General features: G+C 34.3%; 2 protein-coding genes and 1 pseudogene across 2 annotated transcripts in view; 1 reads left to right on the top strand and 2 right to left on the bottom strand.

The window, feature by feature from the left end:
- The window catches only part of LOC146466047 (uncharacterized), a 451,139-nt pseudogene that overhangs the window by 288,654 nt on the left and 138,406 nt on the right, over window positions 1–24,079 (top strand).
- The window catches only part of LOC146466065 (uncharacterized), a 53,709-nt gene that overhangs the window by 8,434 nt on the left and 21,196 nt on the right, over window positions 1–24,079 (bottom strand). The gene's annotated exons all lie outside the window — the stretch shown is intronic.
- On the bottom strand, window positions 554–23,218 carry LOC146466067 (N-acylglucosamine 2-epimerase-like). Its single transcript, XM_085127888.1, has 4 exons — window positions 23,060–23,218; window positions 3,251–3,640; window positions 2,614–2,701; window positions 554–1,520 (listed from the first exon to the last, which is right to left on the bottom strand). The coding sequence occupies exons 1-4, from the start codon at window positions 23,216–23,218 to the stop codon at window positions 1,411–1,413; spliced, it is 747 nt and encodes a 248-aa protein (XP_084984014.1). The 3' UTR covers window positions 554–1,410.

Consider the following 24,079-nt stretch of genomic DNA (forward strand, 5'->3'; position numbering starts at 1 on the left):
AAGTGGTTGGGTTGACATATAAAAGAAGTGGTTTTTGTGCAGACGAAAGAAAAGCAATGAAATGTTGGCACATTGGTTTAAAACTTTAATTTCTTTAATGATAGTGAACTGGTCAAAATAAAACGAAAATATTTTAACTGTATACTGATAACATGCATTTTGATTGCAGTGGTCCTCTTGTATTTACATGTTTCAGAACATATTTTTCTCAGAGTTCTCAAATAAAACATGATTCTTTTGATTAGTTAAACTATCATAATTGATATAGAAAAGCACAGGGTCATATTGGAGTTAAATGACATCACAGTTTATAAAGTTTTACAATAATTTAATAGTTCAAAATGTGTACTTCCAGAAATTGTCCATGCCTCCACCCCCCCTCCCCCCCTAAAAAGAGGGGGGGACTGGAAATTTATGGGGGTTAGGGATGAAATTTTAGGGAAAGTAAGAAGAAAAATTGAAATTCCCAAAGGGGTTAATTAGCCTCCCACGCAGTCGTTTTTAGGAGAGAAGGTAATACGAGTCCCTTAAAAACGACTGCGTGGGAGGCTACAGAGGGGTAGGCATCTTACAAAAATCCCTTCTGTGGGGGGAGGTATGGATGTTTTCTGGAAGTACAAATTTTGTTTTCAAAGTCGCGTAATGATGTGGTAGGAGTACATTGTGTCATTTGGTTGGCAGGCAGACTGTGATGGTTTAACCTTACAACAGACTAAGATTAACTTTCACCAGATTGCAAACGAAGCAATGTGGCCATGAAAGGCGCCACCATCTTCCACCCCCCACTTCTCTCAGCAGCTGGCTATTGACAACTCTGCCACCAAAACACGCCGACAAAATCCTGATGTGGATAATCTGAATCCCCAGCTTGAAAAATGCTATGTAATGGAGGGGACAGGGAGTGGGCACTTGGGAAGAAGTGGGCAGAAAAGAGGATAAGATAATACGAATCAAGGATTTGTTGAAAGAGGAGACTATCAGTCTGCCTGAGGTGCTTTTAGTGGGAGGCAAGCAGGGTGCTATGCCCTAACACAGTGGGTTTTGAAATAAGGTAGATATGTTATTTTTAACTGGTGATAGTGAGAGTTGTAACACCTTCAACCAGCCTTTCCCTTCGACCCACCTTTCTCAAACCAAAACTTATCATTGCTATGGCATTTTCCCTAGTCGGGGTGCCAGAGAGAGAAAACCGCGGCAAAGCCGCGGCAGCGAAGCGCGCAGCTCCCGCGCCTGGCAACATTTACGTGTTTTGTTTTCAGTTCTAAACTTTAGGTTATGTGTGCATATTGATTATTACTTTCTATTGCCACTGGTCAGGGTTATCCGTTGATTTTAATTTTGTGGCCAGTGTTTGAAGACTATCTTATCTGATAAAATTTCTGTTGTGAATTCTTCTGTTGTGTTTTTATGCTAGTGGATGCAAGTGCCATTGGCCAGGCCATTTGTGAAGTTGTCCTCTTGGAGCAGTTCCTTTAGCATTTTAATGCACATATGAAGGCAGCGGGGTACATGAAAACAACCTGTGGAAAAAAAAAATTAATAAGAATGTGTTACCGTCCACATTGCAAAGAAATCGTGACCAAAGTGTGATAACAAACCAAACGTGTGTAGGTTCATAGACAAATGAACGGTTCATTTTTTACTCGCGCGGTCTTCCAAAAAATCTAGAGGGAGCGAGGAAATGGAAAAAAAGCCAAATTAAGAAGAGCCTCACGTTCGCTACGGGCGCATGCGCCTTGCACGCGAGAATCCACGCTGTTTTGGTTTGGTACCCCCGTCACGTTAGCGCTTTTTTGGTGATTCGCAAGTGCGCGCTTTCAGTGGTTCGCGTTTCGCGAGTTCGAACTTCTACGTCCGTGAATTTCAAGAGAAAAAACACGACATTTACAGTCTGGAAAGTTCATCAGTTAGGCGAACTTTCGCCACTAAATTGAGTTGCACCAGCATTGAAACCAAATTCGTTTCCTGTCAACAGTCGACAGGTTCGAAAGTTCTCCTAACGTACATTTAATTAAAGTGGCCGCTTTTATCCTCAATAAGCCCATGTTTCTGTGCCATGTTTGCAAGCGTCGTCTAGATCTAGCCTCTAGGATTCAAGAATCACTTCATCTATTACTTAGTAGAGTACAAACAACAACAAATGTGCTTCCTACATTATGGAACGGTCCATTATCTCATCAATGGCATCGTAACAACTCACTTAAACACTTGAATCTTATTGTTGTACCTTCATAACTGCGATCATCTGTTCATTCAAACTGCCATCTTGTTACGAACCCTACTATTCACGCTTGATAAATTGACTCATTAGACTCTGCAGTATTCCTTTGCAAGTCCTCAAATTACCGATTTGGTTACATATGGAAATAAAACCTTCTAAATTTAGATAACGGGTGTTACAAAACTCAGAACAAGACTAGCTCCCAGTTGGTATGATAGATCAGTTGGTATAGCACTGCACCGGCATCGCAGAGGACATGGGTTCAAATCCCGTTCACGCCTTCAGTTTTTTTTTTTTTTTTCGCAACAGTGTGGTTGCGTAAATGACTGCGAGAATCTTTTCTATGTAAAAAACTAACCAGTTTGATTGGAATGTATGGTTCATTTACGTACCTTTGAATGGTCCACCTTTGAAGGTGTGCGTGACCTCTCCTTTCTGGTTGAGGTAACCAAACCACTCTCCGTACTTAGGATCAGAAAACTAAGGACAAAAAAGAAAGTTTGCTGTTATTATATGGCACGCCTTTCTCAAAGACTAATCGGCAGCGCTGATCGACTGTTTCGAACAACAATAACAAAAACAACAATCTTCATTTACCCCAGAGTCTACACAAAGCATTTACTATGTCACACACACAAATAATAGGGGTACTGGTTACCTTAAATAACCTTAGAGTTAAAAATGCCAGACAGCCAGTTAACCGATATTTATATGTTCAGGCCGGGGGAACAAACAAAGATAGACAGACTCGCAAAAATATGAAGAAACAGAGTTAAATGTTTTGCGATGTATGCCAAACATCTTTGCATGTGTCTTTTGGGAAATTGATGATGATCTTCGGTACTTGTTTAACAATGTTCGGACAACTTGTAGAACTTTCTTCGGAATATCTTAAGACCTTTCAGAAAACTGGAAAACCCCTTACTTTCTTATAGTTCCTGTGGGGTTTGTACAAACGTCATTGTCATCACAAGACAAGGAGAAAAGGTGATAGACACAAAGGTGCATGACTACATCGCCATCACTTACATGTTGAAATGTGTACTGGAACACAAGATCAAACTTCTCTATAAAGCGTTCATTTTTAGTCTCCTTGTACGCCATAAGGAATGCAATGAGAGCCTCGGCATGTGGCCACCACAACTTCATGTTCCACTCCAGCTGGGTTGGAGAGTGGCCATTAGCATCCAGCATATAAATAATGCCACCGTACATGTCATCCCATCCAATCTCGAATGACTGTACTATGAACTTGTCTATAGCCATCTTTGCCAGCTCGTAGTTCTGTTTTCGAGTTGCATACTGGAGAAGGAACCATCCTGCTTCAATGGCGTGCCCAGGATTGATGAGCCTACCCTCCGCGCCTGAGATTTCTTTGCCGTCTTCGGAGACTTTTTCAAGCACAACTCTTCCTCTTCTCTAGGAAAGAAGTGTTTATAATGATCTTATTAAAGGAGGATTTACTGTATATGTCAGCCTTTTCGTGCAACATTGGCAACCTGGTGAAATTACGTACATGATCAACATTAGACTCCGTACATACAAAAACAGTGAGAGGTACAACGTTTCTATTCCAAACAGAACAGAAAAAATGAACAGAGAGGGAGTAAAAGGGAGGAAAGAAAAGAAAAGCAATTAAGTTACAAGGAAGAAAAAAAAAGAAAGGAAAAGGAGAAACAAAATGAAAGGAAAAAGGACAGGAAAGGAAGAACAAAATCGAACAACAACGAAGGAAAAGATGAGTCGTAACAGCACAACACAGAAAAGGAAATGAAAATAAAGGATAAGAAGGATATGAAAAATGTTCAAGAAGGAAAGAACGAAAAGGAGGAATTAAAGGAAACAAAACGTGGAAAATTAAACAATAGAAGGAATTATTGATCAAAAAAGAAAAGAGAAAGGAAAGAAGAGAAACAAAAAAGAAGTAAAGTCAAGTAAACAACCACAGAAAGTTTCAGAAAAGTTTTACAACAACTTTTACCTCGAGGGAATCACCTTAAATGAAATGAGGTGAGTAGTTAGATATTTGGGTGTATGAGCCCACTTTCAAAATATTCGCAAAATTCATACCTGATTCAACAATGACTCCTGCAACGGAGACGTCAAAAACGTAAATCCTCGGTTTTTCAAAACTCCTGCAACGGAGACGCTAAATTTTTATCCTCGGTTTCTCAAAAACCTAAAAACATAAATCCTCGGTTTTTCAAAACTCCTGCAACGGAGACGCTAGATTTAGGTTTTTCATAAATGACACCAAACTCACAAACAATCATCGATTAAATCCAACCAACTCATCAATCGCTGATTTGAATGATAAATACAATATTTTTGAACATTAATTTGGATAAAAAAATAATCATTATGGATGTTGTGTGACTGGATGCCGTTACTGTCACGCGTGACGTTGTGTGACTTGCCACGAAAATGGACAAAACCCTGAACGTGGGGTGCTCGGTTGGCTGTTTACTTGCCTGGCCCCAGCCAGGTCTTTTTCCCGCCGCTGACAAGGCGGCTGTCCCTTTCCCAGTTTACCTCTGGGACCGAGGTTGAGTCCTGGGACGAACTCTGAGCACCCCGCTGTAAACCAGTAGGGCCTGAACGGGCTCACCCTGGAGGTACCGTCTACTGGAAGACATCCCACACTACTCAGTAATTCACCATCTGCACAAGCCGTTAAACAGGTTTCAGTCAGGGGCCAGCTGACACCACCCTAAAGCTTCACCAGAGTTTGTGAACTAATATAACAATGGCCCGATTACCTATATATTACACTCAGTTCTGAAATTTTTACACTTGTGGTGCTATTTTTCTGTATATTGCGTAATATTGCTTGATTTGGATTAACACGCATGCGCTTTCATGCACACAACCCAAAGCGGACTGGACACTAGTTTGTTAACACACGTGTCGGCCATTTTGTTGCCATTTTGCGAAGTCATGTTTATGGCTCCTGTTTTGGGATTTTTGAACATTTATTTCTCCACTTTCATCGTTCTGATGTTTGTAGACGCTTTTTGAGGTATGAATATCATTTATCTTGCACACAACAATAGATTTTTTTATTGAATCGACTCGCTATCGAATACTCGTGAAACCGTAACTGTATGATAGAATGATTACACATCGACCAAATCCTTGATTGGAATCCAAGAATTGAATTCATCACTGTATCCTTTCCACTTTACCAAAGCTTGTTTCTTCTTGTAATCTCTCCTGATAACTTTATCGATTCTGAATATCTCCTGATTAGCTTTCAATAATTCTGGTTCATAAAAACTTCCTTTAATTTCTTCATTATTGAGATCTTTCAGTTTATATGTGATCGGATTCGTGTATTGTATTTTATCGATAATGAAGACCTCTTCTGACCAGTTTTCTGTATAACCTCGATCAAACAACTTTCTTTTATACTTTGATATTCTAACCTTTTCACCGACTTTAAATTTTGGCAAAGATGATAATTGCTTCAAATTGCCAAATAGATTGAAGTAAACAGTTCCTACATTCTTTTTCTTAGATGCTTCTGTCGGTGTCATTTTTATTGAACTGTGTTTAGTGTTATTATACTGCTTCAATATTTTAGGCGAAATATCCAGATACATTGTATTGCCTTGAGCAGTGAATCGTTTCCACATTTTATTTTTAATCGTTCGGTTCCATCGCTCAACAACTGATGACTTCTCTTCATTTTCAGTCGAATACAGTGTAATGTTATGTTTATTGAGCAAGTCTTTGAAATGTTTGTTGTAGAACTCTGAGCCTTTATCAGTCCACAGATACTTTGGTTTTCGACCCTCTTTGAATATGCTTTGAAATGCTTTCGTTATGGTCTCACCTTTTTTATCTTTTAATGGAACAATCCAGCTGTATTTACTAAAAACATCTATAGTCGTGAGAAGATACCTATTACCTTTATTCCATTTACTGAATTGTTGCATTTCAACAAGGTCAGCAGCCCATATTTCATCAATATTATTTACAATAACACGCCGCCGAGTAAAGTTACGCCATATGGGTTTATGCAGCTCATTAGCTAATTTTTCTTGCCAGTTTTCCTCTTTACCCGACGGCTTTTGACGTTTTTTGGAACCCCAAGACCCAGTTTCTGTTTTGTATTTATTGCATTTCTTGCCAACCAATGTCCCCATTGTCGTTCGGAATATGGAACAGCATCCAATGACTTTACCATCTTTTTGTCAGCTTTCAATTTACATTTTTTGTCATCTTTGCAGACTGAATAATCAACATCATGTTGCATGGCTATTGCATCTGTTTTGCCTGTTGGTTTATCGTATATTTCCAATATTTGCCCTGTTTTGGGGTTATATTTGACTTGATTTTCCAAATCATTGTATGGGCCAGTGTATTTATGACCAGGTAATACCCACCCAGCTTTGGGTTTTGGGAGCTTACCTATCATTTTGTGTATATCAATTGATCCACCACTTTTGGGACGACCCTTCATGCCTCTTTCATACTCATCCCAATTTGGTGGGTGCCAACCAATTGCATCATAACTTGAGCATTTCGGTGTGTTGTGAAATTTGCTTCCAATTTTTACCATGCTTTCACATGGATAATTTTTGTATTTTTCTAATGTCTTTTTTCCAGCCTTGCCAGACCAAAATTGACTCGACAATATGCCAGTATCTGTGCTAAATGCACTTTTGGCAATGTCACCGGATTTGTATCTATCAAAGACTTCCTTTGTTGATGGAATTAATGTTCCAACAACATCCATCGACTTCGATGCAACCTTACCTGGTGTGCCAAATTGTTCTAAAATTGTATCTAAATTACCACCATCAAGTTCTTTTCGGTCAGTTTTGTACCTTTTTTTTGGCCTTACTTTGGTTGATAATTTATCAAACATCTCTGCAAAAGGAGTTGCTTTAGAGATAGCATAATCAATAGCTTTTTTTTGCAATTTAGGGTTTCTAAGTGCTTCAGACCCATAATATCGACCCATTTCAACCGCTTTCTTTCCCAACCATGGTAATCCATGTTGAATTAACATATCAGCACCAGTTGATGCTAAAGTATCCATTATGCCCCCCCCTTCAGAGGGGCTATTTAGTTTCCCTGTTTTTTAACAAATTTGGTTTTAGTTATCCCACATTCAGCACATGTACAGAAGAACATGAGCCGACCGTTTTTGGCTTCCTTGTAACCTGCAGGCTCAATACATTCAGTTTCTTTCTTTTGTTTAACACAATATGATTTGACCATTTTATATCACTATATTAGATTAATTATCATCAGAGTCAGACTCATAATCCTCTGACTCAGAATCTGTTACCAATGTACACCATAAACATAATTTTCCTGAAAATTCTGTGTATTCATCACACTCTTCACAATATCTTATATCAACCATTATACAAATTAATTAGATAATTTTTTAAAATATTGGATTATAAAATTATGATTGACACTTTGATTGTTCATGTCAAAATGTGCATTGTGGATTGTTTTCAATATACTTGTACCCTTTTGTCTCTCAAATAAATAATACAAACACCAATAGCCACATAATACTGAATCTCTTTCCTGGATTTCATCACCTGAATACATTAATCGTTTGCCACTTGTTGACATGAATTGCATAATTTCTTTTGGCATAATTAACCCAAAACTATCAAAATATTCTACATATTTGTCTCCGTTTCGATACGCAACCCAATGTGTACCTGGTCCAATCTGTGAATCCAGGTTAATGATACCAACTTCATCTTTTTTCATCTTTTGTGGTAGATTATCTCTGCTGTAAATGCCTCTGAAGTGTTTTATTTTGAGTTTTTTGACCCAATCAATGAGTTCAAAGTTACTGAGTGGTTTATTTATGAATTTCACAGAATGTCTCCGATTAATGGAATCCCCTTGAATGGACTGTTTTTGCCTAACAACAGACCTTTTCCTTTTTTGGTTTTTTTTTTCCCTTTACCATACTGATCCCATGTACCGAAAAATGGAGGGGGTCTATAATTAACTGGTAGGACCAAACCACCATCTTTTTTGGTTGTGTTTGGAACAAAAACTGGGACCGATCTTCTGGATCTACTTCTATCCACCTGCAAGCCTTTACCCATTAATGCATTCAAAACCATTGGAATGCCAATTGAAGCCAGTAAAGTACCCAAAAAACCTCCTGATTGTGCCTTAGTTGGTTTAATTACAATCTGTCCACCAGTATGTATTGCATTGACAATTTGCTTCTTTTGTGCTTCAGTGAGCCAATCTTTGTATTTTATTAATTGATCAATTTTATTTTGAGGAATGAGGAAACCACCAACTTGTCCTCTACCAAATATTTTATTGACACCCACATTTGCAAGCCCAGAAAGTGCTCCAGTAGCTAATGGTCCAACTGCTTTTGCTGCCATTGGTAGTAATTTTGTGCCAATTTTGAATAATGATGACCAAAGACTGCCTCCTTGTTGTACAGCTTTTCGTATCTGTGTTTTGCTTATTTTAATATCTGCTCCAGTTTTGTTTTGCATTGCCTTTTTCAACCTATTTATTTGTGTTTTGGTTAACATCAGCTGATCCGGTCCAGTTAATTCAGAATTTGATAATCTTATTGTTATTGCTGAATTGTTTTTTAATGCTTTTGCTAGTTTATCTTTTTGCCCAATTGATAGTGTTACTCCATGTGAATGATAAGTTGTCATATCTTTTATATAACTAACGTTACATTAAAAATTTATTCCATTTATCGAAACAATAGTTTGCCATCCTTCTGGATGAGTTCAGCTTCTTGTTCATATAATGTCAATGCATAAACTGAATATGCAGTTGCAGTTGTGCCAGATAATTCATAGTGGAATGTCAGCTTTGTGGTACCATCTTTGATATCCATTTTTTGTTTTGTTAAATCGAAATACAAGAATGGGAATAGTGTTTTGAAATTGTTGACATTCAATAAAGTTCCTTGACTGTACTCATTGTTTGCATGCACATATTTGAGAATATCTCTGTAAACTCGAGTCAAATCAGCCTCTGGAGTGTAATGTACATCAGGATATTCATTGCCATTAGCCACAGATAAATGACAATTTAGCAATGTTCTGGGATCTGTTGATACACTAAATGTATTGTACAAAAATGGATGTACTGTTTGTGCAGCAAGATTTGCATCATTGATAATGAAAACAAATACATGCCTTGGCTTTGAAATCCCACTTGTTATCTGAAAATTACCACTTCTTTGTGTTGAAGAATTACTTCTCTCAATATTTTCTCGCAAATAAACCCATTTATGTGGCTTCAAAAACTGACTCATATACAGTGATTGTCCTTCTGAATTGAAAGTGATTCGTGGCACAATAAGCTCCATTCTGGTAATAATTACACGACAATCAGCCCCAGCTTGCCATATTAGAATAGTATCAGATTCAATCTGCAAATTTAATTCCAATCTTGTTGATGGTAATAACTCATCCATCAATGCTTCAAAGAATGAGTATCGATTCAATGGTATTTCTGTGTTGACAACAACTGATAGACCCAAAAGTGCTTTTCTTGCAGCAAATCCTTTATTGTAGTTATCTTCAGCCGATCGTTCTTCAGCGTGTCGGTTTGTATCCAGATAGAAAAACTCATTTGTTGCTGTCGATTGAGCATATCCTGGACTATATTCCAATAGATTTTTAATATTTACACAATGATTGGCATCATTACAATCATATACCATTTTACCATTCAATCTTACATCGAAATCATGTATAAGACTGTGTGAACCATTAACAATACCATTATGGTCTTCAGCTGCTAAATTTGCATTTTGCATTGTTTGGACTTTAAAACCAACCGATATTCTTGCATTATACCAATCAAATGGGGTTACTTCTCCTGTGTTGTCAACAACAAAACGATAACCATCTTTCTTTTGTGACCTATTATTTCCTGGATTACCAGTATTCAATGGTGTCTCCAATTGGAAGAAGACATCTTCGTATCTCTCAATGTATTTTGGATTTCTGAATGATTTCATTTATACAGATATGTTACATTATTTTCATTTCCTCCTTCTTTTGAGTTTTCCACCAGATATCATCCTATTAACTCTCTCAGCTATTTGAAAATCAGTCAGTGGCTGCTCCATTTTTGGTTGGCTCATTGTCACTGATTTTGTTTTGGAAGGTTGTTTTTTGCTCAATAATTGAATTATTTTATCACCTGCTTTATTACCAGCAAACTCACCAGTTTTGGTGACTGCTTTTTCAGCTGCAGTTTTGGCTCCTTTCTTAGCTAATTCTTTTGCTGTTTTTCCGAAAAGTTTTGATCCAACTGATCTGAAAACATCCATAATTCCTTCACCATGGATATGTTTTATCGCATAACGACCCAATTCTGGGTCAAAACGTGGCTTAAATTCACTTTGTCGTACCATATATTGATATATTATATTAAACTAGACCTGAGAATCAAGCTCATGAACCAGTCAATGCCATTCAAGTCAATTGGCCGACCCAAAGCATCAGTCACTGTTATCCCCATTTCTGAAATAATTGATTTGGAAACTGGACTGAATAATGCTCTTTTTGGCTCAAAAGTAAAGGGATAACTCCTTGTTAAATTGTCAGTGGGTATCATTATCAGTGTATTTGTGAATCGTCCATCACTGAGGCTATCAGTTATTATATCACAATTAATGTCCAAAACGTCAATATCATTGGTAATATTTGGCAATTTTGTCCCATGTTCAGTTTGGTTAATTAACTTTGGTTCAAATCCAATAAGTGCTCCAAAATTAGAGTTTCTAATATCAAGCTTCCATTGGTTGTCCAGCTCAATGACAACTCTATATGATGAAAGCACAAAATATAGATTGATGCCCTTGCTGGAAGATGGTTTATCTCCATTTTGAATTATTGATTGAGTGATATAATCATCAAGATCATCATATGAATACATTCCATCAACAAATGTGATTGTTTTCCATTTTGTACCATTATCTGGGCTGTATTTTATTGTATTATTGTTGTATCCTGCATTGACATTATGCCATGAATATGTCATTGAAACTCGATCAACAGCTAGCTCATGTCTCATTGTTGTGTCAAGCTTCAATGGTGGATCAAATTTGATAATAAAGTCTTCAGGCCGACTTCGACCTATTTTTTGACGGTTAACAGATGAAATATGTATCGCCCTTTCTTGCATATATATACTTCAGTTATATAATTAATTATGTAACTGATTACGCGACCTAGTGAATTATATATTGTTGCAATAAATCAATGAGTTGTTTGTTATTTATTAAGCCAAGTTGATTCAATTTATGGGCTATTTGTGAAAATTCCTCTTTGACTCCATTATTGCCAGCCAAAATGGATCCACCAAGCAATTCCATTCTGTCAATCAAATCATTAGCATCATTGAAATAAACAACACCAGAGCCCAATTTCTTGAATTTTTTGCTGGATTTATGGATTGGAATCTCACTGAGTTGGTTCAATTCATCGAATACCATTTTGGCAATATCGCTGTATTTCTTCTTTGAATTAAATCTCTTGGTCAATAAATCGATTGTATCGAAATCAACCTTTGTGTCAATTACTTTGCGTTTATCTTTTGTTGCCACAAGTCTGAGTTGTCCCATTAATTTTGGAATATCAATCATCAGTCCACCATATTTCCCAGAAGATGATATTTTGTATGCATTTCTCTTTGGTTGAGTATAACCAGAACCTTTTTTGATGGTTTTCATTCCTTCTGGGATTATTTTAATGCGCCCTCTGTATTTTTGCAATAATTTTATATCTTCATCTATTTTATCAATTTTGTCTTTATTCTTGGTCTTTCCTTGGCCCTTGGATAAAGGACCCTTCTTTGTTCCAAGTTTTTTCAACATTTTGCTAATATTAGCATCGTAATCCTTGATGTCAATATCTCCTTGCATAGAAGCTTGGAGAACAGAACTTGGAGGTGCAAGATCGTATTGCATCAATTTTTGGATTTCATCAATATCAAAACCAGCATCCAAATTTGATTCAACATCAGGTGACATCATTAATGGTTTATAGCCAATTGGTAGCTTTGCTTCTGGTGGTTTTGTTTCTGGTTGATAAGTTAACATAGCAATGTCTTCCAAACCTGAAGTTAACGCTTTTTGGTTTTTCTCCAATTGTTCAATCAGTTTGTCTTGTTTTTCATCAATTGTTTGTTTTGTTTCCTCTTGAGCTTTAATAATTGGTTTGAAAGTTTCTGATAAACCTTGTTGTAAATCTTGTTTATCATGCTTGTACTCCTTCAATGTATCTCTAACTTGTTTGGTTATTGTTCCAGCCTTAATCTTGGCTTCAGATAATTGTTTTAATCTTTGTAGATCCATTATATTATTAACTTATATTAACTTTTTTTAACTTATATAATGTATTGATATACATGGAAATCCCAAATTATGATAGACATGATAAAAACACTAATTTCAAAAGATTGTATGGTTACATGCCAAGTGACACGTTTCGGATGTTAATATGTGGTAATTCAGGATCTGGAAAGACAAATTTATTGTACCATATGCTGATGAAACCACTTTTGTATTATGATAGAATACATTTGTATGCCAAAAATTTGGAGCAACAAAAATACAAGGATATGCTACAAACATTGACTGATATATCAAATAGTGTCGGGTATAATGTCCTTGTTTGTAGCAATGATGATATAATTCCAGTGGAGGAATTGAAGGATGAAGATGCCCAGAAGATAGTAATATTTGATGACTTTATTTGTGAAAAAAACCAGAAACCATTGATTGATTATTTTATTCGTGGCAGACACAAGAACTGCTCTGTTATTTATCTGAGCCAATCGTTCTACAAAACACCAAAAGATATTCGACTCAATTGCTCTCATTTCTGTGTCTATGACTTTCCTAGCAGCAATGAAAGAGGTCTGATATCCCGTGAGTTGGGTGTCGAAAAGGATAAATACATTAAAGCAACCAAAGAGCCATTTTCATTTCTATATGTTGATAAGCCCATGAAGAGAATTAACAGGAATTTTTATGGAACAATATAACCAAATGATATAAATGGGAATATTCAACGAACATAGTTCATCGTCTTCTTTCACAACGGTTCCTCTTCAAGGAGCCGCTGGGCCTCAAGGAATAGGGTTTAAATTAACCCCAAATGGAAATTATGATATACAAAACAAAAAACTTGTTAATGTTAAACAAGGAGCTGATCCCAATGATGTTGTCACAAAGAGCCAAATACAATTGTTGGATAATGCTCCTGGTGATGTGCGAGCTAATAAAGCAGTTATTTACAGCAACAGTGGAAGTGTTCATACCAATAGTATTTATCTACAAGACACGCCAGACGGTGCTGGCAGCTCCAATGATGTTCGATTATTGACTGAGCATCAGTCTTATGAAAACATTCATCTTAATATACCAGATTTGAAAAACTTTGATGGCCATGGAGGACGAGCTAAAAGTGAAATAATGGTTACATCAACAGAACAACATATTACTGGACGGAAAACATTTTTTGATATTAGTGTTTTAAAACCCGATAATAACGATCAAGCGGCGAATAAAAAATATGTCGATGATGAGATTAAAAAAATACCATCACCTGATTTGTCTACATATTTGAAAAAAGATGGCACTGTTGAAATGACTGGAAATCTGGATATGGGTAATCAACAAATTACTAATCTTGGAGCCAATATACAAAATACATATGATGTCGTTAATTTAGGTTTCTGTGATACTAAATATTTACAAAAAGTCTCCAATAGTGACCTTGATATGGACAATCATAAAATCAAAGATATGGCTCAACCAACTGATGACAACGATGCTGTTAATAAACACTACGTTGATCATAACTTTCTCAACAGGTTAACACCCAATGCTCTTGGTGGTGAATTAGATATGAGAGGTCATAAAATAATCGTTCTTGGAAATCCTTCCGATCCCAATGATGCCTCCACTAAAGCATATGTTGATACAGAAATAGCTAAAATACCATCTGTTGGAAGTGATTTGAGTGTATATTTGAAAAAAGATGGAAGTGTTGCAATGACTGGAAACCTTGATATGAATAATAAACAAATCAAAGATATGGCTCAACCAACTGATGATAATGATGCTACTACCAAAAAATATTTTGATGACAAATTGGAGCAAAGTCATCTTGTCAGCAGCCATAAAACAAATGAATTCAAATATCTTACAGATACCGATGAAAGCAGTTCAGAATATAATATCACAGTGTATGGAATAGCTGCTTTCAATCAATCCCCACATCAGAATAAAAAAGCTTATGATATCACATTGATTAAAGACAGTGGAAGTAATGATTACAGATCAAGGATAGGTTTCAATATTTATACTCTTGCTATTGGAACATACACAATTGTGTTTGAATTCTACCCACCGGAAATGACTAATATTCAATTATCATGTACTGCTTCTGAAGCATACATCCACAAAGCTGTACAGCGTGATTTCACTGCTTATAGCAAGCTATTGGTTCAATTCAATAACAACAGCAAACAAACTCCAAATTACATCTATTTGACGATGCATGGAACAGCTACAGCGACTCCAGTACAATGTCATCTGGTTGTTTACGGTGTCAAAGATTGGTCAGATAGCGTTTATCCAGGAGTGTATGACGGCTTGGACAATGTAATGTTTGAATATAAAAATGGAGATATGGAGATGAAAGTCAATATGGATATGAATAATAAGATTATTTCTGGTTTAATAAATCCGATATTTGATTCTGAAGCAATGAATTTGGGTTATTTTACCAACTTATTCAAAACGAAATACACTGGAACTATTGCCAGTGGTGTTTTCCAAAGAACAAATCCAACAAATAATTTTCAAATCGCTGCTGATGGAAATAACTTTTTCAATCTATACTCCGTTGTTTTCCAAAGCAATCAACAAGTTGCAAATGCACAAATTTTGATAAATGGGAAAAAACAAGGTGAAACAACCAACACTGACACATACCACAGAATTGGAAACATAATAAGTGGAAGCAATACATTTGATTTGCCCAAATCAAGAAAATTTGTCAGTATTGATTCTATGTCAATATTGGATAATATTGGAGCAGGAACTGCTGTTAATGGAACTTTTGAATTGAAAGTATTATACTCTGATTATTTTGAAAGATATCATGCTGTCAATAAAAGTTGGTTGTCAAATATTGAAACTTCAAGTGTTGTTAACGGCAACATAAAAAATGGAGTTTTTGAAAATGTTCATGGTTTCAATTTTGGAACATTAGGCCCGGTTAAGATAAAAAATATTGTAATTAATACAAAAAATCAATACCAAGTTTCTTTTGTCGCCATTGCTAACAGTAAAACTTTATTTTCCCATTTAATACAATTTAATATGAAAATTGGGAGAAATTTTGTAACTACAAATACAACAATCAAACCCATGATAATTCAAATGGGGATTTTTAAAAGACGTCAAGGGTTTACTTCTCCAATTTTAAACAGAGAAGTCACAGGAACTTTTGAAATTTATTTATCAACACTATTAATATAATGCCATACGTTGAAGATGAAAATGGAAACCATATTCTTGATGAAAATGGAGATAAAATAGAATACACAGTAACTTATGACAACTTACCAGATGGATTCAAATATAGAGAACCAATACATCTGAATGATGATGGTCATTTGGATACAGAAAACAGACATTTGGTGATAAAAGATGGAGTTAATTCAAATCATGCAATTTCACTCCAACAATTAATTAACAACAATGAAGACATCATCAAACCATATGTTGAAACACAAATACAACAAGCTCTGGCTCAGTTTAAAGCTCAACAAGCTCAGGAAGCTGTAACGTTTCTCAACAATCAAGTTGCAATGAGAATAGGAAGAAAAAGTGGTACAATACCAAAAACAAATTACACATGGATAAAATTATTGAGTAAAGATGACATTAAAGGAATCAATACATTGCAAGAGATTATTGTGACAAACACATATATCAGGAGAAATGACAGATATCATCATTCCAAATCCGATTTGGTGTCATCATCATTTGATCAATTGGAATTCTTCTTTGATGTGTCATTTGAAAACTATTATTGCTACTTCAACAATCATCCATCTGATTGGACAATGAAGTATTTTGTTGAATATATTAGGATACAATTACCTGACAATAATGAATAAAAATATTGTAATCAAATTGTATAATGAAAGAATTGTCAGAATTGCAAGAACACATTCGAACATCGATGATAGATTTTCACCGTAAATTGAGTCTTCCAATATTACCCAGACAGGAATGCATGATAAAAAGTATCGTAATATTCACATATTTGTATGAAAAACATTACAACACAGGTTTACCTGATGAAGTTTACAAAGAGTTAATTCATGATGGAATCGGATTAATTGGGCCTGGAGATGGATGGTTAACAGCTATTCTCCATCGATTATTTGGTTGGCAACCATATATCAGATCACATGGAATATTACATGATGCTTATGGTCAATTTTACAACAAATATCATCATGACAAAGGATACATGTACACCATTAATGAGAAAAAAACATATCCTTGGATGAAAAAATGCATGTTTTTGGGTCAAATAACTGGTCTCTATTATTGCATCAAAAATAAGATAACCATATAATATATGCAAAAGAAGAAATTAATAATCGATTTCAATCATATTTCAAATCGATTATCAACAGAAGAAATTGATGAATTGAAAGCTTATTACATGTCATATCACAAAAAGATGTGGATGTACAAAAGTGCATACAAAAGATTCAAAAAATGGGAATTCGCTGGTAATATTTCATCCATTGTATTTGCAACTGGTGGTATTGCATCATCGGTTGCAACCAGTGGAGCTTCATTATTGGCAATATCATCGGTGTCTGTCATAATTCAAGCTTATATGAAGCATAAAAAAGTTGAAATCAAACTTTATCAATGCCAATATGCTTTTCAAACTTACGGACATTTATTAAATGAAATAAAAGAAATAATGAGAAATGGACATTTTGATAGAGATGATTTGACAAACAAGCTTACTCAAAATGATGATTTCATTTTGGATAATTCGCCGATTGTCGATAAATGGGGTGACAAATATGATAAAAAATATCAGATATTCACTTATGTTTGATTAATAATGTGCATGATTTGGGGGCCAATAATGTCCATAATTTTATCCCAATAAACATTGTATAATTTCATTGTTTTTTTGGATTTTGTCAACTCAATTTGGGAAGAATCAATTTTCATAAATTGCAATATTCTATGCAAAAGATATTTCAAACTGATTATTCTCTTTCTTTTACCATTGATTTGTGGCAGTATTTTGTTTATTTCAACGAATATTTTATGAATTTTGAAATTGGTTGAACAACTGATTTCAACTTTGTTTTTCAAAATAATTTTATCTAATGTATGCGACAAATGGTATTTTCTATTATACACTGTTTTCTTGTATATTTTGAACAAATTGGCATGAAAATTGATATATTCTGTTTTGTAATCTTCACCAACAACCTGTCCACAAGCAACACACGTTAATTGACATTCCATGTTTTTCAAATTCTGTGATCCACAACAATCAGGCATTGATTGTTGTGTTTCAACTTTGGATTCATCATGATATCCACAAAATTCACATTCATCTTTGCAATGCAGGAATTGGCACAGAGATGATTCCACCTGCTTGGAAACATCTTTTGGTTTTTTCAATATTTTGGATTTCATTTTTGTATAACTATAGTATATAATATAATTACACAAAAATGTTTTCAAAAATATTGAAACCACAAAAGATGATACAAAGTCTCGAAATCAAATATTTGACAAAAAACAAACCAAATAATTGTAAAGATATTGAAACCAAATTTTCTCCAAAAACATTAAAATTAAATATCTCATCACAAAAGATGAGTCAAAGTGTTCAAATCAAATATTTATCAAAAAACAAATAAAAACCAAGTTTTGTCACAAGTTTTTGTTGCAATGTTTTGATCACAAGTTGATACTATCATTGGATAGCATAATGACCATAGGCCAATGAGTGTATTCCATCAGGATACAAATATCGTTTATCATCAAAACATGACAACGATGTCTTGTTGATGGTGTAACTACCAAGTTCATGATGGTTACTTCTGATTGTTTTCATTTGGTGAAATAATTGTTTCTCATTGAACAACACATCTTTGTAATCAAAATGTTGAATATCATTTTTGATGACATTCTTTTTGATTCCTTTGGCTGTTTTTCCACCATTGTTGTTATCTTTGATATATGAATACATTTTGGATCTCAATCCCACAAATTCAGTAATGGGTACACCAGCGGCTTCATCTTTGAATTTTCCAATAACTTTCTTGTTTGTGGAGTCATAAAATTGATGATTTGATGGATAATCCGAGTTATCAAACATTTCTTTTTTATTCCAAAAATCTTGATACACATCTTCGGCTTCAATTTCATATGTCAAACTGTCTGTATCCGTAAACAGTAACTTAGCTTTGTTACCATATTTGTTTTTAACGAAATTGTAATGGAAATCGTACATCAATGTTTTGCTCAAATCAAGGATACACATACCAACGTATGCTGGTCGATTGAGAGTCAATGATTCCTTTATTTTATGGACTGCAACCAAGTTTTCATTGAATATTTTACTGTTTATGAAAGTTGGTTTGGAAGTCATTTTCAATAATTGTTTCTCATTGGTAACCAATTTGATGTCTTCTCGTTTTCTGATATTCTCCATGGTTTTACCAAAGACACTATTGTTCATCAGTTTGAAGAAATCTTTCTCAAAAGCATTTTTTGCATTAGTTCTTTGTCGTGTATTGAAATCAATGTATGTCTTCAACCAGGGTGATTGGTCAAATGATAGAACACGATATATTTTCTTCAATTTCAAACCCAATTCACGATATAATTGTAGATTACGATAATGTAATACATATTTTGATTTGTTTCCCAATGTTGGAATCAACTTATTGACTTGTCCACTTTTGATTCCAAATTTTTTTGCAATTCTTTGACAATAATCTGACAGCATATCTTGTGTCACTTTGATTTGTTCAGCGCCACATGGATAATCATTATGCAGGTCATGTAATTCATGAGGATATTCCAAATCAACTTCCAATAAATATCCAATCTTGTTATCTTTGGGAACTGTTTTCCAATTAATGTTTTTTATTTGCTGTTTATTCAACCATTTGAAATTCCCAGTTGGAAGATGTTGTGACATAGCCCATCCATATAGATTGTTTGCATCCAAATACATGATATGTTTACTGGGTTCATTTGGATTCCAATTTTGCATGTATTTGTTGTTAGCTTTGCCGTATCTATTGGCTATGTAACTGATTCCTCCACGCATGCCCTTTTCAACAAATTGATACATATCAATATCCGTGATTAATTCAAGTTTGACTTCAGTCATTTTCAACATTGCATCCCAAGATAATCCCGGAGATGTAAAATAATGACATGGATCCAATCTATAATATTCCAAACATGTTTTACGGAAATTTTCAAAAACATCAGCCAACAGCAGTACATCAGATTTGAGATATAAATCATGGTATTCGCCCATGGTTTTCAATTGAAATGTATTCCAAACATTTTGTGCATGACTGTATTCTTCATCAGTAATATGTGTATTATTCATTTGACTGTAAAATTCATCTTTGGTTGGTAATTGAGTATCATTGAATTTATCAAAATTACTCATATAATCATACGGATAAACTCCTTTTTGTTTCATTAATTGTAATTTACGACCTTTGAAAACTTCACTGGTATATTTGAAGGCATCTTCTGGTAGATTTTTTGCAAGATTTGCCAATGATTGATTCATAAACTGTAAACTATCGATAAATACCAAATTATAACCCAACATGAATGCCATGTATTTCTCCATATTATTTGGGATTACATTAATTTTGTGTTGTCTGGTTTCACCTTTTTTATCCACATAAGTATTGGTCTCAATAATTTTACCAATTTCTTGCATTATAAAATGACTATCATATCCTTTCAAATTATGAAATATTACAGGGATTTTGTTAGTTATTGTAAAATCCCTGTTACATTGATTATGGGCTGAGCCACGGAATTCGCCAGTAATATGACAATGATCTCTGACACGTTTCCCCCTTCCGGAGGAATTACCCGACCTATGAGTTTTCTGGTATTTTTTACCACAAATATGACAAGATGTTGCTTTTTGGAATTTGTCTTCATCTTCTGGAGACATAACTAATGGTTTATTGAATTTGTATTTGATAGTTTGTCTGCAATATTTGACTTCATCAAGCATTGCCTCCATGAATTTGTAAACAGCATTTTCTCCACGATAATATTTTATTGGTTTTGAATATTTGTCATCATAGCAGCATACAACTTTGTAACCATAACCGCAATCAGTGTGTTTTTGATAAGCTTCAGTAAAAGATTGTTGGTTAGATTGATTACAACCATGAATTGGTTCAGTGATTGCTTCAAAATCAGCATAAATCACGAATGGCGCTTGCATTTGTTTATTATAATTTTTGAATTCTATTTTGGAACCAACTTCGGGCATTTTGATTGATTGTGTTCCATTTATTTCAATACATACTTCCTTGTGTTTCAACAATATTTCTTCCTTGGAGAAACATTGAAGGCAATGCATACAAAAATGTTTTTTATTTTTATTTCTTGTTTTTCGATACATAAATCTATTAAAATCTTTGATAAGACAGTAATGTTTGTTTTCATCTTCTGAGATTAGCAATAGATTCATCACATTCTCAAACTTTTCTTTTGAAACATAAATTGGATAAGTTTGTTTGTTTTCAAAACCGAATACGTTGATGTTGATATTGTTTTGGGTTTCAATTTTGTTGTATTGTTTGACTGAAACAGGGAATTCAATGTTATCATAATTCAATTGTTTGACAAATGCTTTATCAGTTTTTTTGATTCGTTGTGGATTATTTTCTCGTGGGTTCAAATGTCTAACGTGGCACCAACGAAAGCATTCATTGTCTTTATTCTTGAGATTAATCAATCCACTTTTGTGATGTTGAAGTTCAGTTGGAAGTTTAATGTAAGAACTTCCAGTAAGAGGCTCATATTTAATAATATTAATGTAATGTCCATTGATTGATTTAATTATCCAAGCTGAACCTTCACTAATCCATTTGTGAATATCATTCATAATTTGTTCAACATTAACATCCAAAGATTCTTGAAAATCATTGGCATTAGTTATTGTTTTTGGTTTACTATTAAAATATCCAATTCTGGAGACAGTTTGGTTTCCTTTTTGTTGTTCAAAATAAATTGTCAAAGTTTCAATAAATTTAATTCCTTTCATTTGAGTTAATAATTGTTTCATAAAATGAGCAATAGCAAATCTGGTTGAACTCATTTGAATCAAAGGATCTGTTTCATTTTTAATTCCAACTTCATAAGATTTGTTATATCCCTTGAATGCTCTTGCAACTTCTGTGATTTGGGTTCTTTGTGTTGGAACTGGAGCCATTTTCTTCATCCTTGGCTTCGGGACTGGTGTATCAGCAAATTGTTTTGGAGGAGGAATAATGTTGTTTCTCGGCATAGGTTGAGGTCCATCTCTAAATTGAACAGGTGGTTTGATGATTGTATTCTCGTACTCTTTTACCATTTGTTTGACTGATTTTCGTGGATAGGGTATTGGAGTAACTTTCTTGATTCTCGGCATTGGAATCGGTTTTTGTTTAGCGATTAATAATTCAATTAATTGATCTTTCGTCAATTTGGATAGATTATTTTTATCCATATTATATATATATGTCATATTATTTTCAAAAGGTGCGTTTGGGGTTTTGCTTAATGTCTGGCCACCCAATTGACCAGTCATTCCAGGATTAGCAGTTTGTGGACCACCTGGACGGATCCATTTTCGTGTTACTTTATTGTGGGACATGCCCTGAATACACTCATTTGAGCATACTCAGGAAATGTTTACACAATATTTACCAAAATTCAATGTTTGGTAAATGTTCTTGCAAATGTTTTTTGTATGGGAAGTTACCATTATTGATTTTATTCATTATGGCATTATATTTTTTATCAATTAATTGTTTCTCATCTTCTGTAAACTCATCATCTGATTCTTTCATTTTAATGTCCATTTTAATTGATTTAATTGGTTTTTCAGTTTCAATTTCAATCTTTGTTTTGTATTTCTTGGCTGCAAAAGCATGTTTGACATTTTCTGATCGAGTCATTAATTCAAGATTATCAATACAATTATCTTGTTTATTTGAATTAATGTGATTTATTTGCATTTTATCAGGAATTGGACCATTGAATATTTCATAAACAAATCGATGTACATAAAAGTGTTTTTCAGGTAATCCAAATTGTGATAACCGAATCTGTCTATATCCAGATGGAAGTAAATTTCCAATTGAACATCTCTTGGTTTTTTTATTATATATTTGGCCGTATTTATTGGCTCCAAAGTTTGTATAAACTGGATGATAATAAAATTTTCCACATTTAATTGAAACATTTTGTGTTGATTTGTATTTCATTCCTTTGCATTCATTTCCTTTGTATATCATGTTTTGTTGTTTAGTCACAAGCGCCAAATTTTCAATCGAATTGTCTTGTTTGTCACAATTAATATGATGAATTTGATAATCTTCTGGAATTATTTGTTGATTAACAGCTTCATATACGAGTCGATGGGCTTGAAATGTTTTTTTTCCATTTTGATTGTAAACAGTTGTACGAAAATACCCAGTTAAATGTAAGTCACCTTTTCTTGGAATCAATCTCTTGCGATTAATTACATAACCATCTTTTGAACATCCATAATTGTTGTATATTGGATGAATAAAATATGTTTTTCCATCATGAATAAGAGTATTTGTTGCTGGAATTTGCGTTGATGAATTTTCACTGGCAGGAAAATCCACATATTCGTTGTCTGATTTTTTTGTTCCACTCATTTCGGATACCCTATGGGACTCGTTTTGTCTTTAAGCCATTTTGGTTTTCAAATTCATGTCCAAATTACCCTCCAAAAAGACATCAACCATTGTTGAATTCAAAACATAGTCAAACAACCCTTGTATTCATTGATGATTAATCATTGTAAAATGGAAAATTAATGTCATCCAAATCGTTACACATTCTGTAATACATCTTATTGATTATTTTATTTTCTGTGCGTGTAAACTCACAATCATTGTCTTCCATTGGTGGAAATTCCATTAATCTATTGACAACTCTCAATTCATCTTCATTATATGAACTGTTCAAAAATTCTTTTCTGGCTTTGTGCATGTGTTTCATATTTTCAGAGGCTGTAACCAATTGCAAATTTACAATTGAATTGTTCTGGCGATTGGAATCAATGTGATTTATTTGCAATCCAGGAGAAATATGTGTCTGATTTACGGCCTCATAGACGAATCGATGAGCGGGGCATGTATTGTTACGTCCCGGAGAAATTATATAATAACCATTTTCAGATAAGTATCCTTTTCTAGGTTCTAATCTTTTTCGATTGATTATATAACCATCAACTGAGGCTCCGAAATTTCGAAATGTTGGATGAATAAAATATGTTTTATCATTATGATCAAATTGGTTGTTACTCATTTTTCAAATATAAATAAGGTTACATAAAATTGAATAACCGGTTTAAACCAGTTTTGAAAAAAGCAAGGAAAATTTAGGTTTTTAGGTCAAAAGCTAAATTTAGGTTTTAGGTCAAAAGCTAAATTTAGGTTTTTAGGTTTTTGACGTCTCCGTTGCAGGAGTTTTGAGAAACGAGGATAAAAATTTAGGTTTTTAGGTTTTTGAAA

The sequence above is a fragment of the Pavona decussata genome, unplaced genomic scaffold, assembly GCF_977016875.1.
Source record: "Pavona decussata unplaced genomic scaffold, jaPavDecu1.1 SCAFFOLD_154, whole genome shotgun sequence".
Classification (NCBI taxonomy): Eukaryota; Metazoa; Cnidaria; class Anthozoa; order Scleractinia; family Agariciidae; genus Pavona; species Pavona decussata.

Coding starts and splice junctions, on each gene's coding strand:
- LOC146466067 (XM_085127888.1), bottom strand. CDS start 23,218: ATGAGTGGAACAAAAAAATCAGACAACGAATATGTGGATTTTCCTGCC. Junction 3,641..23,059: donor GATGTTCAAAAGATGGTTAT/GTAATTAATCGC, acceptor CTTCTTTCCTAG/AGAAGAGGAAGAGTTGTGCT. Junction 1,521..2,613: donor CAAAGGTGGACCATTCAAAG/GTACGTAAATGA, acceptor TTTTTTCCACAG/GTTGTTTTCATGTACCCCGC.